This window comes from Mytilus trossulus, unplaced genomic scaffold (assembly GCF_036588685.1).
Source record: "Mytilus trossulus isolate FHL-02 unplaced genomic scaffold, PNRI_Mtr1.1.1.hap1 h1tg000261l__unscaffolded, whole genome shotgun sequence".
NCBI lineage: Eukaryota > Metazoa > Mollusca > Bivalvia > Mytilida > Mytilidae > Mytilus > Mytilus trossulus.
The window spans coordinates 14,931-32,000 of record NW_026963321.1 but is presented as its reverse complement, the minus strand read 5'-3'; the positions used below and the strand labels follow the sequence as shown (position 1 = coordinate 32,000).

Here is a 17,070-nt window from a genome sequence, read left to right as displayed (position 1 = left end):
TGTGCTTAAATAAAAAATATTTTCTGCACAAAAAGGTCCAAAACATTTTTCAGCTCGCTCGACTCGGCAAAACATCCACATCATTTGAACCCTGGCTACGTCACTGCCTTGGATCCCCAATAGAACAAGCAGAGCTTGCATTGCTCACAAGTTTGTTTTTTTGCTTAAATCTTTCATCAATGACTGTTTTTGCTTTTCAATTTATATTTAATAATAAGAGGCTTACAAATCATCCATTACAATGTTCATTGTATCTGTCATATTTTCATTAAAAGCAAATAAATGCATTTTACCCATAGTGTCTTTGTTTCTTGAAGTACAAGGAAATATAATACAAATTTATACTAAATTCATTTGCGAAGATTTATAAAGTTAAAAAAACTAGAGGCTCTAAAGAGCCTGTGTCGCTCACCTTGGTCTATGTGAATATTAAACAATGGACACAGATGGATTCATGACAAAATTGTGTTTTGGTGATGGTGATGTGTTTGTAGATCTTACTTTACTAAACATTATTGCTGCTTACAATTATCTCTATCTATAACAGTACTTTCTGTGGAAAATGTTATTGAAAATCTTCAAATTTTAAGAAAATTGTTAAAAATTGACTTTGAAGGGCAATAACTCCTTAGGGGGTCAATTGACTATTTTGGTCATAAGTGACTTATTTTTAGTTCTTACTTTGCTGTACATTATTGCTGTTTACAGTTTATCTCTATCTATAATAATATTCAAGATAACAAAAAAAACAGGAAAATTTCCTCAAAATTACCAATTCAGGGGCAGCAACCTAACAACCTATTATCCGATTCATCTGAAAATTCCAGGGCAGATAGATCTTGACCTGATCAACAATTTTACTTCCTGTCAGATTTGCTCTTAATGCTTTGGTTTTTGAGTTATAAGCCAATAACTGCATTTTACCCCCATGTTCTATTTTTTACCATGGCGGCCATCTTGGTTTTTGGCCGAGTTACCTGACACATATTTTTAACTAGGTACCCCAATTATGGCTAAGTTTGGTTAAATTTGGCCCAGTAGTTTCAGAGGAGAAGATTTTTCTAAAAGATTACTAAGATTTACGAAAAAATGGTTAAAAATTGACTATAAAGGGCAATAACTCCTAAAGTGGTCAACTGACCATTTTGGTCATGTTGACTTATTTGTAGATCTTACTTTGCTGAACATTATTGCTGTTTACAGTTTATCTCTATCTATAATAATATTCAAAATAATAACCAAAAACAGCAAAATTTCCTTAAAATTATCAATTCAGGGGCAGCAACCCAACAACGGGTTGTTCGATTCATCTGAAAATTTCAGGGCAGATAGATCTTGACCTGTAAACATTTTTACCCCATGTCAGATTTGCTCTAAATGCTTTGGTCTTTGAGTTATAAGCCAAAAACTGCATTTTACCCCTATGATCTATTTTTAGCCATGGCGGCCATCTTGGTTGGTTGGCCGGGTCACGCCACACATTTTTTAAACTAGATACCCCAATGATGATTGTGGTCAAGTTTGGATTAATTTGTCCCAGTAGTTTCAGAGGAGAAGATTTTTGTAAAATATAACTAAGATTTACGAAAAATGGTTAAAAATGGACTAAAAAGGGCAATAACTCCTAAAGGGGTCAACTGACCATTTCGGTCAAGTAGACTTATTTGTAAATCTTACTTTGCTGAACATTATTGCTGTTTATAGTTTATCTCTATCTATAATAATATTCAAGATAATAACCAAAAACAGCAAAATTTCCTTAAAATTATCAATTCAGGGGCAGCAACCCAACAACAGGTTGTCCGATTCATCTGAAAAATTCAGGGCAGATAGATCTTGACCTGTAAACATTTTTACCCCATGTCAGATTTGCTCTAAATGCTTTGGTTTTTGAGTTATAAGCCAAAAACTGCATTTTACCCCTATGTTCTATTTTTAGCCATGGCGGCCATCTTGGTTGGTTGGCCGGGTCACGCCACACATTTTTTAAACTAGATACCCCAATGATGATTGTGGCCAAGTTTGGTTTAATTTGGCCCAGTAGTTTCAGAGGAGAAGATTTTTGTAAAAGTTAACGACAGACGCCGGACGCAAAGTGATGGGAAAAGCTCACTTGGCCCTTCGGGCCAGGTGAGCTAAAAATAAAACAACTTGTGTAATTGTCCTTATTGACAATTTTGGTCATAAAAAACATTTTTGAAGATGTGACTTTGCTGAACATTTTTTGCTGTTTACAGTTTATCTTTATCTTTAATTCATTTCATACAAAAACTGAAAAAATTCCTTAAAATAACCAATTTAGTGGCAGGAACCCAACAATGGCAGCCATGTTTGTCGATGGATCAAAACTTCGGATACAATTTATAAGCAAGATACCAGATAATTAAGGAAATTATTTTTTGTTAAAGTTTGAAATCTTTGGCCCAGTAGTTTCAGAGAAGGTTTTTTGAAATAGTTAACAACAGATGATGGACGCCAAGTCATTAGTGATAACATAAGCTCAAATGGTTATAGCTAACAAGAATGTGTCCCCAGTACATGAATAGCCCATCCACACTATCATTTTCTATGTTCAGTGGACCTTGAAAATGGGGGAAAATTTCTAGTTTGGCATAAAAATTACAAAGATTATAAAATAGAAAACATGAGCCCTAAGTTTCAAGTTGATTGGACTTCAACTTTATCAAAAACTACCTCTACCAAAAACTTTAACCAATCCTTTAACCTGAAGCGGGACAGACAGACGGAAGGACAAACGGACGGAAGAACGAACCAATGGATGGACAGACAAAAGAACAAATGAATGGACGCCCAGAACAGAAAACATAATGCACCAAAATGGGGCATAATAAATGGGTTTTAATCGATCCTACAAACTATCCATGTTTATGTAATAAGGAGTACTGTCTTTTGGTATGTATAACGAACACATTTACATTTATACCCTGTGTGTTATACATGACTACAAATATTTTCTTAGTTTTTTTTCAGGTCCAAAATTGGACCAAGAAATTTCCAATTGAAGTGAAAAGTAAGGATTTTTTTTGCTCAAACCTTGATTGTTTTTTATGTGTTATAATATTAATATTCTTGATTTGTCATGTTTTATTCAAATAAAATACATTTGATATCTTTGTTGTTACGTTTTTCGTGTAAATTAGTCAATATGTTTTGCAATCCAGAAATTTGCCAATTGTCTTAATATTGAAGACACAATAAAGCTTTTGTTATTGGTTAAATCAGCCTAGAGTTGTGTTCCTTGTTGTCATAACTTATTGTTTTGTATGTGTTCATCATAAAGAGTTGAAGAAAAGTGTATGAAAATTTAATAAACAACACTCAACATGCTCAATTTGAAAAGATAAACCATATAATATATCAGGTGATCACAAGCCATGTGGCTCAGTCATGTGACATAATATTGTAAAGTGATGATTTATTCTATGAGAAGTTTATTTTTATAAATACGTTTTTACTTTGTAACTTTTCAACTTTTAAACAACTGTTTAAAACCTTTCAAGAAATTATGATTGAAAACATGATTATCACATAATTGTAACCTGAACAAATTTAATTAGGAACAAGGTCAACCTGTCACCGATTTGTTTTGACATTCATTAGACCTGCATGGGGTTGAAGTCATAAAACTTTGCTCAGTGCTCGGAGCACAAAAATCTTGCTCAAAACATAAAATCCAGCATTTTGATTGGTTTTTATTTGTATAAGTACAAAAAACTGACTCAAATATTTATTACTTCAAAGCCTGTTGATTGAGGTGGGATAATCCAGATTAACAGCTAGAATCATCAAACAAAAAATAAAAGTATTGAGATTTTAACAATTCATTACAGCACTAATGACATTAATTGATTTGTAATTATTTTATTGTTTGAATCAGAACATTAATTGGATATTTAATCTTGTCCTTTATACTCAAACAATTCATCCTTTTAACTGTGATTTTCCAAAAATAATCAAAGTTCAAAGCCCATAATTATAGCAAAAATGAGCCTAGCGGAACAAAACTGAAACTTAACAATTCCTAGTTGTGGAATTAGGGAATGACAGAATGATGGAATGACGGAATGACAGAATTACAGAATGACCGAATTACGGACATGGGTAAAACTATATGGCACCGACATCTTTGTTGCGGGCCATATTCGTTGCAGGGCCATAACAATGCAAATTTTTCAATAAAGATAAAAAAGATGGAAAAAATTCAATTCTTATTTCCCAAAATTTTATGCTTGTCTAATAAAAAAAGAAAACCTAAGCATAAATCCAGTTTTCATTAATACTATTTGATATTTGATCTAAAATATATAAGTAAATTTTACCCTTCAACATCTTGACTGCTATGGCAGTTGTTGGAGCTTTATTTAAACCAACAGCTTCTGCTTTAAAAACTTTACCAAATGCTCCTTCCCCAAGAGGTTCACCAAGTGATAACCTATAACAATAAATAAATTATTTCATCTCATATTCATTTAGATATTGAGATACTGATTGATGTAACCATATATATATAACTAAATAAAATTCTAATAGTTGTACACATTTTCTTAGATATAAGAAGATGTGGTATGAGTGCCAATGAGACAACTCTCCATCCAAATGACAATTTATAAAAGTAAACCATTATATGTCAATGTACGGCCTTAACACAGAGCCTTGGCTCACACTGAACAACAAGCTATAAAGGGCCCCAAAATTACTAGAGTAAAACCATTCAAACGGGAAAACCAACATTCTAATTTATATAAAACTAGAGGCTCTAAAGAGCCTGTGTCGCTCACTTTTGTCTATGTGAATATTCAAGGACATGACAAAATTGTGTTTTGGTGATAACTAAGATTTATGAAAAATGGTTAAATATTGACTATAAAGGGCAATAACTCCTAAAGGGGTCAACTGACCATTTCGGTTATGTTGACTTATTTGTAAATCTTACTTTGCTGAACATTATTGCTGTTTAGTTTATCTCTATCTATTATAATCATGATAATATTCAAGATAATAACCAAAAACAGCAAAATTCAAGGGTAGCAACCCAACAAAAGGTTGTCCGATTCATCTAAAATTTTTAGGGCAGATAGATCTTGACCTGATCAACAATTTCACTCTATGTCAGATTTGTTCTAAATGCTTTGGTTTTTGAGTTATAAACCAAAAGCTGCATTTTACCCCTATGTTCTATATTTAGCCCTGGCGGCCATCTTGGTTGGTTGGCCGGGTCACTGAACACAATTTTTAAACTAGATACCCTAATAATGTTTTGGCCATGTTTGGTTAAATTTTTATAAAAGTTAACGACGATGGATGATGGACGCCAAGTGATGAGAAAAGCTCACTTGGACCTTCGGGCCAGGTGAGCTAAAAACAAGAAACGAGAAACACATATAAATTATATAAACAAACTACAACTATACTGTACATCAGATTCCTGACTGTGATGGATTAAATGTTTTAATGGGTTAAACCATTTATTACTTATGATTTACAATTTTCAGGGCTTTTGAACAATTTTGTACCGAGACACATGTTTTTTTTTATCTAGGTAATGTGAGAATGTTATATTTGCTCTTTTAAAAAATTACCAGAAAATCAAGTTTCTCACATTGTATTGCATGATCAGGCCTCTACAATAACATTTTTTTTAACTTGTCCAGGAGGACTTTGCATTATAAGTTGATTCAAGGAACAAAAGAAATTTAAAACAATAGAACAGAAGTTAGTTTTATATCTTTTGAAATATTTTTCAAAAATTATGAGTCAAGAAAAACTGAAACTAGTCATGTCACAGAACTTAGGATCTACTTTTTAACAATGCCAAGTCAAATCAGACTTGCATATGAGGCACCGTCTGATAGGCATGTCAATGTAAATTCATTGGATTTGTATCGTGTTTTTATTTTAAAGTCGAATTTTTTGTCAGCTTTTTCCAGTTTTATCCATTTCATACAGTAAGTACAGAGTGAGTCATGGATGATATTACGACACTCATTCCAATTTATAAATTGACTGGTGAAGATAATTAGGTCCTTTACTGAGGAATGATTTTAACTCTCCGTCTTGAAATATGTTAAGATCTCCTGTTATAACATGGGAAATTGGTCCATAAATGTATTTGGAATTACTGCAATTACATGAAGTAGGTGTATTTTCACTGATATTAAAATCTTTACACAATTGGCTATAATTAAACACAAATTTCCGGGTAGATTTCTTGTAAATATAACAAATAAGAGGGAGCTCAGTATTATCAAAATATCCAGGAATTTGTTCTTTAACAGAATGGTTGTTAAAAATACCAGCAATATTTACAAAATCAAAACCTTTATTGACATACTTTATTTTAATAAAATGTTTTTTATGATCTTCAGGACGATCAATTTTAGGAAACAGTTTAGAATAACAATATGCCATTATAATTTGAACAATTTCGTACTTAGGACTGCTATATGAAATTGTGTTGCAATCCTCTAAAATTTTATTTAACTTATTACAAAAACGTAATCGGTAATGAACAGAGCTTTGTTAACAGATAATGTCTGCCGTTGTTTTTTGGAATAGAAATTAGGTCCGAAATACTGGTGTGATTGGTCCGAAATTTTCTTTGATTGTGATTTTTTCTACGACCGTAGAATGTTTTTTTTCGAACAGTTTTAGAAACAATATCCAAAATGTTAACAGTATCGGTTCTTGATATTTTTTAATCTAATTTAATTCAATTATTTTCCGTGATTGTACAAACTTTGAATGAGATTCACCAGGCTGCTTATTTACTTCTTCCAAAGGTTGAACTGCTAAATATTTGATAGGATGACTGTGCTTCTTAAGGTGTTGATAAATGATACTTTTGAATGTATTGGGTTATTTTCTTGAGTGCGTTTAGATAAATATCGACCAGTTTAACCTACGTACTGAATACCGCATCCTGGTTTGTTTCATGTGAGTAAATAAATAAGACTGGTTTTTTTTCAAGTTATATCAGTTTCAAATTTTAAAGAAAATGCGCAACCGTTAAGTGTGGACCTTACCGTATTGTTGGTGGAAAGACGGGGACATGTTACTCATTTTTTGGTATGACACTTATCGATAGAAGGGCAACCACGATTTTTATTTTTAAAAATGTTAGCGATGGTAAAATTTTAGATAGGCGATTTTGAAGATTGAGACGTGTAGATACCCTTTGAACGAGTTAAGTATTTAATATTTTTCCATTTCTAAGCTTCCTATTTGTTTTTTGTTTGTGAATTATATTAGAAAGGAGCAAAGACTGGTGTCCAGGATATGAACCAGCATACAATGAATTAAGTTATGAAAAAATGATAAATCTGTTCGGCTAAAAACGCTATCTGTATTAATTACCCAACAAGAATGTGTCCTCAGTACACGAATGCCCCACTCGCACTATCATTTTCTATGTTCAGTGGACCGTGAAATTTGGGTAAAATCTCTAATTTGGCATTAAAATTAGAATGATCATATCATAGGGAACATGTGTACCAAGTTTGAAGTCAATTGGACTTCAACATCTTTAAAAACTACCTTGACCAAAAACTTTAACCTGAAGCGGGACAGACGGACGAACAGACAGACAGACGAATGGACGGACGAACGGACGCACAGACCAGAAAACATAATGCCCCTCTACTATCGTAGGTGGGGCATAAAAAAGATAGGGTATATCAGGGTAGCGACTGACGTCTGACTAAATATTCTCGCTCTGACACACACTCCATAATCTAGTATATTATAAGAGCATATAAACCTGTTAAATTAAACTAATATTGATATAGCTTTTACTTGTCTGACCTTTTTATCCTGTAGTACAAGACAATCAGACAAGTGTTATTGTTGAGCCCTAATGATTCCAGTATATATATGAGAAAATGTTAAACCTTGGAAAAAAAGAGTTTTTGGAAAAACTTCTTGTTACATTTCATACTACAGTGGTTACAATATCTATTGAATTCATCTGAAAATTGATACAACCAATCAAATATCAGGTCATTATACAGCTTTTAACCAAAGAAACAATCTGGATGTCAGAAACAGTGAGCAATGCTATTTGTGGGTCGACAGATATAAGTTAAAATGTTGTCATGAGTCAATATATATGTCTTTACAGTATGATAACTTTCATGGAATGGTCAATGTTATGCTTTAACTTACTGTTCCCGTCTAAATTCCCAGTGTTTGTCCAGAGGGAGATCATACTCTGACATCATGGTCAAATCAGATGACAAGCGTCTTCTTGGACCAGGTTCAATTCTGATTGTGGGTAAAACAAATGGTTGTGTACCATCATAAGATTTGTATGGATGGTAATTTTCATTCTGGAATTGATGCAAAACATTCTGATATGAAATTAAAATGTATACCTGTTTCAAATTTGTGTGCAGATTCATGTCATTTTTTTTAATTATCATGATTTTGTAATAGAAATAAACATCATAAAAGTTTGAAGAGCACACAGACTATCGCTAATAATAAATGAAGCAAGTCCAGATGCAAAGCTGTTATAAATATTCAAATCTAAAATTGACAAAAACTTCCTTAAAACTAAATTAGATTCTGTCTAGATTGAATATCTTTATTTTCATAATCTAAACATTACTGATGAACATTTAATGAATCTCAATAATCTTCCTTTCCTAAGACTTTATACTTTGTAACTTTTACACCATATAAAGACAACTTCCTCATAAAACTTCATTTCCTAATTATAACCGAATAAGTCAAACATATTCTTTTTTTGTGCACTTGTATTTGAAATTATCAGTAATAAAATATGTTTGAATATTGAAACTAGCCTGTGTCATGACAATTACTCTCTTGACATTTCTATATTTGCTGGACTGTACCCTCTTGTAATGTCTATAACATTTAAATATCAGGAGTAACAGGAAGAGAACAACTACTGATGCGACACCACCGATAATGTAGATTACTATTTGCTCTTTATCGTTTGTTCCTCCTGACCTAATGTCTACTGCTTCTGCTTGTTCATCTGCAATTAAAGTATTTGTAATTAAAAAGTTTTCAAAAGATGAAATAATATGTTTGAAAGGAAATGGTAAATATGTGTCAGCTCAATAGCTGGCTTATCTACAATATTTATAACCAATTCAATCCTTTTTTCCTCCTCATCAAACTTTTAATTGTTAAAAGTCTTTATTTTAGGAATGATTGTAATATTTTTTTCTGTTTATGAAGGAATAATATCATTAAAAAAAATGTGGTGCACACTGAATAACCCACTAGATAAGTTACTCTAAAGTGTGTATCACATTCAACATTTTTAACGATGAACGCCATGATTTTTGTTGGTGTTAAAACTGCTTATTCTCCTTTTTTATAAGTGTTCTATACTTTAAGCACCTGCATAGCCATTTTTACTTGATAGAAATATAAGATAAGGGGGTTTCAAATATTTATTTATTACATATATAAAGTTAAGATAAAGTGATCAGCCATCATATATAGTTGGTAAAAAGTATCTCTGCTTAAGCTACATAATGTCAACTTTGGTAACACTATTGAGCAGTGGCTTTCTGGTAGGTAGCTGTCTCAATATGTTTGGTAAAGTCATTAGGGTCACCATAGTCAGCTTGGCAAGAAGTGTAGTAAGCATGATCTTGACCCAATGGCACTGGACTTGTACAATTTAAAATCAGATCTCCAGGCAGAGAAAATTTGGCTAGATAATTGGTTGTTTTTAATTTGCTGCTAGGGTATTTGGTAACTATAACTGTTCAATGTTTTCAACAGCATCAAATTAAAGTCTTTTTTTTTACATCTTAATCCATTGTCAGTATTTCACTTTTAATCATCCAGACGTGTGTCTTAAACTAGCTAGTTGATGACCAGGTAATTGCCAATAATTTGTTATTGCTGTATATAGTCTAATAATAAACACCTTCATTGATTACTCAAAGCTATTTACCTTACGACACAAAAACAAGAAAAAGAAATGGTGATCGACCTTCTGTTTTTACAGACTTTTCCGATATCAATTTCGAGTTTCTCAAGAGTTTTACCCTGTCAGTTTTAATTCTGTAAACAAAAATGTTTACTGAAATTTTTTCGATGTTGACATTTTCAAAAGTTGTAGATTTCAAATTTTAATGGGAAGGATGGAAGAGGGTCTGAAAAACAAGAGATTTCGACTCCCATCGGAAGAATCACATGTATGACATACAAAATTTAATTATTACACAATACAAACTAGACTAAGTGAAATCCCTGGCCACACTTCACTCTGAAACTGTTTTATAGCAAAGTCAATGTTGGATTTCTTTGACAGACACAAATGATGCCCCTGCAGATGCAAAGTCTTATTTAAAAATAACTGTCTAACACTTTACCTAAAATATGACAAAGGTAAATTATATTATCACCCAAAAGAGCAAATATAAATAAGAATCAAAATCCTGACCCCATGCACAAAAAATGGAAAAACCACCAACTAAGTGAAAACTTCCTAGCATTTAACTGTAGGACAATTATCTGTATGCGAGCTCCCCTTATGCAAGTAACTACTACAAAAAATGATTAAGAGCAAATATTAAACAAAATCAAAACCCTGACCACATGCACACCTTCAATACATGTACAAAGACTACAAACAGACATCAGAGTGAAAACTTCCTAGAATTCAAACTGTAGGAGGAGTTAAGTGGAATAACTGTACACCCATAATGGGACGGACATACAGAGAGACACTGACAGGGGTAAAATAATATGACGTTTCAGTTGTGGCGGCATTAAAAGAATTAAATTTTTTAGAAAAAACTGTACATTAATTTCCAATTTTCATGATGCCAAACCTCCTATTTTTATGACAGTCTATAAAAAATTTATTGATAATGATGTAATCGAAAATTGATAATTAAATTCTCCAAACGATTAAATCATTTTTATGTGAATATTTTGCTCTAAGACGCATTATTTCTTGGTGAAAAACAAACATTTCTCATTCTTATCTAAGCCTTTACCTAAAACTGTTAGCCAGGCAGTCTGGTAATATCTACCAAGTGGATTAGAAATCAAGCAACCATACCATCCAGCATTATCTTTTGTTACATTCTTTATTGTCAGTATTTCTGGGTGACTTAAATTCACCATGGATTGCTAAAATATCAAATAAAACAGCATTAGAGGATGAGTATATAAAACATTGAAAAGCAAAATTTTCAAAAAAGTGAACTAAGACAATAAATTATCAAAAAAGTGAAAAAAGAAGAAAATATTTCAATAAACTAGACAATTAGAATCACATTATTTTCTTAATTCACTTGAGATTTGTCATGCAGTCAGTTTTTTTAAATATACACATGTATATATACTATTGTATAACACTTTTTAACAGCAAGATAAACTTATCAACAGACAATAAGAAATTAAATTTAAAGAAACATTCACATCAAGATCATTCAGACACACAATATCTGTAAACATTTCATGACTCAGTGAGACATTTTTCAAGCGACATACATTTTGGTGTGAAAATCCCAATGCAACCTTCTACTTGAGGTATTAATAAGTTAAAGTTATGAAATAACTGTTTCACAAATGATATCGGATATGTTCCTTATGTTGTTACTACAATCCCCTTCCCTTTCATGAATGTGACCTACTAAATTAGACTATTTACTGGACTTGTCATTACATAAGCAACATGACGGGTGCCACATGTGGAGCAGAATCTGCTTACCATTCTGGAGCACCTGAGATGACCCCCAATTTTTGATGGGATTCGTGTTGCTTATTCTTTATTTTTCTATGTTGTGTCATGTGTTCTTATTGTTTGTCTTTTTTATTTTTAGCCAGGTGTTGTCAGTTTATTTTAGTTGATTTATGAGTTTGACTGTTCCTCTGGTATCTTTCGTCCCTCTTTTTTTGAAGTCTAGATTGACTATATAGATATAGATAGAAAAATTCTGGTCTTGGCCCGTAATTCCTAAACAGTTTGGACCATCACCACCAAAAAAAAATCTGAATCTTCCTTTTGTGGTTTTAATATAACTAAAAAGTGTGTGAAGATTTATGGAATAATCATAAATAGTTTCTGAGATACGGCACAACATGTAAAACTCCTCCTTTTTTTTTTTAATAAACATGATCACTCTAAAATAAGATAAAGAATCATCACAAAAAAGTAAACAGATCTTCAGATTAATATAACTTACCACTGAACCATGAAAATGAGGTCAAGGTCAGATGACTCCTGCCAGTTGGACATGTACACCTTACAGTCCTTCCATACACCAATATACAAGACCTATTGCTTATAGTATCTGAGATATGGACTTGACCACCAAAACTTAACCTTGTTCACTGATCAATGAAATGAGGTCGAGGTCAAGTGAAAACTGTCTGACAGGCATGATGACCTTGCAAGGTACGCACATACCAAATATAGTTATCCTATTACTTATAATAAGAGTGAATTTAACATTACAAAAAATCTGAACTTTTCTTTAAGTAGTCACTGAACCATGAAAATGAGGTCAAGGACATTGGACATGTGACTGACATGAGGCATCTATATACAAAGTATGAGGTATCCAGGTTTTCCATCTTATAAAATACAAAGCTTTTAAGAAGTTAGCTAATGCCACCGCCGCTGCTGCCGGATCACTATCACTATGTCTAGCTTTCTGTGAGAAAAGTCGCAGGCTCGCCAAAAATTGTCATAATGAAAATAATTCTTTTAGTAGAAAATCATTTAACCTGTATGATGTTGACATATGGCTGGTTTTCATCGTCTCGATAGGAACCATTGACTGTGTATTGTTGTAACCATTGTGTATGGTGCTGTAGGTCATTTCTCAACACTTTACACTCAAACCTAGCATCACTCCCGGCTTGAACTGTCTGGTTATTTGGTCCCAAACCAATTGGTTTTGTCATTATTGTCACTTTTAATATATATGATTAATTAATTATTTACAGTTTTTGCCGTTTCCATGAATAAATACACTATTAAATAGATGTAAAAGAACGGAGAAAACTGAATTAGTGACAAGATTAAACTTAATTGATAATAAAGTATTTTATATATGTTTCTCACACAAAATTAATTTGGGAAATGATCTAACAATTTGAAATTGGTTAAAAAATTTATATAAAATTTCAATTGAAGATTTCTTGCTATTGTGTAATTGCGTTATACTGTGTTTATGCGCAATACTGTGCAAAAGAAGATTTCTTTCTATTGCGCAAACTGTGTAATTAGATTTTTCTTGTTTCTTGTTATTTGGCAATATTGTGCAAGATATAGATTTCTTGCTATTGTGCAATTGCAAATTTCTAGCTATTGAGCAATTACTTTTACATAAAGATATCAGAAATAAACAATGGAAATTTGAAAATGTTACTTAAGGTGGTACCTAACACTACAGGGAGATAACTCTGTAAAGTCAGCTAAACGTTTTAATTACATTGTGTTGTAAAGGGAATATTAAGCTTCTCAATGATCAAAATTGTTGTTTCTCAAACTGCTATATAACCAGTGTAATTTTTCTGACAAAACGGTTGGTTCAAAAAAAATTTAAATTTTTATATTTTTGTTAAAAGGTCAATGTAAATACATTGGCAAAGTTTTATGAAAACTAAACAAGCCAAATTAATTTTAGTGAAAGTGTTGGGTACCACCTTAAGACAAAAAAAAAATTAAAAAAATTATAACACCATCTTCCAATTTTTAAAACGCCTTTGAGTAATTTCCTCTATACTCAATATCTGCCTATAGTTTGTGCAATGGTACCTTGCAGTAAAATTTTAGAGAGATCCATACACTTAAACACAAGTTAATGTCTGGAAACTAGAAAAAATGCTTGTTTTGGTCTCTTTTTTGCCCCTTATTCTGTAACATTTGAGGCAAATACCGCAAACTAAATCCTAGCCTTCCCTTGTGATATGGAATCTTGAGGTACAATTTCAGAGAGATTTATACATTTAAACACAAGTTATTGTCTTTATTGTCTGATAATGGACATTATTCTAAGCTCCAAATTATACACAAGAAACAAAAAATAAAAATCGTACAAGACTACCAAAGGCTTGAAGCTCCTGACTTGTGACAGCCGCAAACATGAGGCCTTTTGTGTCTTAAGTTGATAAAGATGTGAAAACAATATTCTACTACAAAAAATATTTGTGGTCGTATAAAAAAATGGCTTATAACACATTTTAGCATCATCATTTATGTTTTCTTGTGTTTATTTTAGTTTCACAAGTGTTTATTTTCTGTAAAATTTTCTGCTAATATTCTTATGTCACCCTTTTATGACTTTTGGTAGCTCATTCATAAAAAAGCAACATATACGAAGTACTATCTGAACAGCCAAAATAATATACATGTATTCCTATTTTACCAAAGGTGTGTACTCAAAGGGTTTGAAGAATTTCATGATAGAATCAGAGATAATGTATGCATGATTTTCTATATTTCATGTGCAAAATCAAATCTTTAAAAATAATTGTCAACTAGAGACTCTGAAGAGTCTGTGTCACTCACCTGACACTACTAGGGTTTTTGAAAAAGATAAAAATCATAACAGATACTTAAAATAATGTACTTAAAATAATGTTTGAGGCTAAATTTGGTTAAATATTGTTATCTTTGCTTTCATTCCATTCAGTGGTTCTGTAAAAAAACTAGAGGCTCTAAAGAGCCTGTGTCGCTCACCTTGGTCTATGTGAATATTAAAGGAAGCAGATGGATTCATGACAAAATTGTGTTTTGGTGATGGTGATGTGTTTGTACATCTTACTTTACTGAACATTCTTGCTGATTAAAATTATCTCTATCTATAATGAACTTGGCCCATTAGTTTCAGTGGAAAATGTAAGTAAAAATTTACAAATTTTTATGAAAATTGTTAAAAATTGACTATAAAGAACAATAACTCCTAAGGGGGTCAATTGACCATTTCGGTCATGTTGACTTATTTGTAAATCTTACTTTGCTCAACATTATTGTTGTTTACAGTTTATCTCTATCAATAATAATATTCAAGATAATGACCAAAAACAGCAAAATTTCCTTAAAACTAACAATTCAGGGTCAGCAACCCAACAACGGGTTGTCCGATTCATCTAAAATTTTCAGAGCAGATAAATGTTGACCTGATAAACAATTTTACCCCATGTCAGATTTGCTCTAAATGCTTTGAGTTTTGAGTTATAAGCCAAAAACTGCATTTTACCCCATGTTCTATTTTTAGCCATGGCGGCCATCTTGGTTGGATGGCCGGGTCACCAGACACATTTTTCAAACTACTAACCCAAAGATGATTGTGGTCAAGTTTGGATTAATTTGGCCAAGTAGTTTCAGAGGAGAAGATTTTTGTAAGATTACTAAGATTTACGAAAAATGGTTAAAAATTAACTATAAAGGTCAATAACTCCTAAAGGGGTCAACTGACCATTTCAGTCATGTTGACTTATTTGTAAATCTTACTTTGCTGAACATTATTGCTGTTTACTGTTTATCTCTATCTATAATAATATTCAAGATAATAACCAAAAACAGCAAAATTTCCTTAAAATTACTAATTCAGGGGCAGCAACCCAACAACGGGTTATCCGATTCATCTGAAAATTTCAGGGCAGATAGATCTTCACCTGTTTAACAATTCGATCCCTATCAGATTTGCTCTAAATGCTTTGGTTTTTGAGTTATAAGCCAAAAACTGCATTTTACCCCTATGTTCTATTTTTAGCCATGGTTGGCCGGGTCACCGGACACATTTTTTAAACTAGATACCCCAATGATGATTGTGGCCAAGTTTGGTTTAATATGGCCCAGTAGTTTCAGAGGAGAAGATTTTTGTAAAAGTTAACGACGACGACGACGGACGGACCTATATTAAACTATGTCCACACTGGTGGCCATCTTGGATGATGGATCAATTACAAAGTAACAGCACATTGTCAGCAGCTCATAAAGCTCATGTTTATCCTATTTTTTGTTTCATTCCATTCAACATGTTCAATGGTTCTCTAAAAGAAGATAATTAAATGTATTTCCTGTAGGGTTCTATGTGAAACTTAGTCCCCTGCTGAGGTGGCCATATTGGATGATAGATCTACTAAAAAGTAACAAAAATTGGTCAGCACCTCATAGGAACATTCTGGCTGTGTTTAATTTCATTCCATTCAGTGGTTCTTTAATAGAAGACATTTGTATGTTTTTCTCATAGGGACATAAATGTAAAACTAAGTCCCCCCTTGGCGGCCATCTTGGATAATGGATCGACTACAAAGTAACAAAATTCGGGCAGCACCTCATAAGGAACATTCATGCCATGTTTGGTTTCACTCCGTTCAGTAGTTCTCTAAAAGAAGTCATTTGTATGCATTTTCCATAGGGTCCTATGTTAAACTAAGTCCCAGGCTAGTGGCCATTTCGGATTATAAATCAGCTAAAAAATAACAACACTTGTTCAGTACCTTGGTCATGCTATGTTTGGTTTCATTTCATTCAGTGGTTATCTAACAGAAGACATTTGTATGTATATACAATAGGGTCTTATGTTAAACTAAGACCCCCACTGGCAACCATCTTTGATGATTGATAGGTAACAACACTTGGTCAGCACCTCATTAAGACCTTAAATTTCACTCTATGTTTGGTTTCTTTCCATTCAGTGTTTTTCTGAAAGAAGACATTTCTATGTGTTTCCCGTATGGTCCTATTTGAAAATAAGTCTCATGCTTGCAGCCGTCTTGGATGATGGATTGGCTACATAGTAACAACACAGTCATGTTCGGCATCTCATAAGAAACATTCATGCTATGTTTGGTTTCATTCCATTCAGTGGTTACCTAAAGGAAGATATTTGAATGTAATTCCCATAGGGTCCAATGTAAAACTAAGTCCCCCCACTGGCAGCCATCTTGGATGATGGATTAGCTACAAAGTAACAACATTTTTCAACACTTCATAAAGAACATTCATGCAATGTTTGGTGTCATTCCATTCAGTGTTTCTCTAAAAGAAGACATTTGTATGTATTTCACAAAGAGTCCTATGTTAAACTAAGTCCCCCG

General features: G+C 32.6%; 1 protein-coding gene across 1 annotated transcript in view; it reads right to left on the bottom strand.

The window, feature by feature from the left end:
- LOC134701703 (fibroblast growth factor receptor 2-like) overlaps positions 1 to 17,070 on the bottom strand; it is a 44,065-nt gene that overhangs the window by 23,679 nt on the left and 3,316 nt on the right. The window contains exons 4-8 of the mRNA XM_063562836.1: positions 12,745 to 12,932; positions 11,007 to 11,142; positions 8,823 to 9,019; positions 8,182 to 8,345; positions 4,341 to 4,453 (exon numbers count right to left, since the gene is read on the bottom strand). Coding sequence (XP_063418906.1) covers positions 4,341 to 4,453; positions 8,182 to 8,345; positions 8,823 to 9,019; positions 11,007 to 11,142; positions 12,745 to 12,932 — 798 coding nt within the window. The remainder of the gene's footprint in view (positions 1 to 4,340; positions 4,454 to 8,181; positions 8,346 to 8,822; positions 9,020 to 11,006; positions 11,143 to 12,744; positions 12,933 to 17,070) is intronic.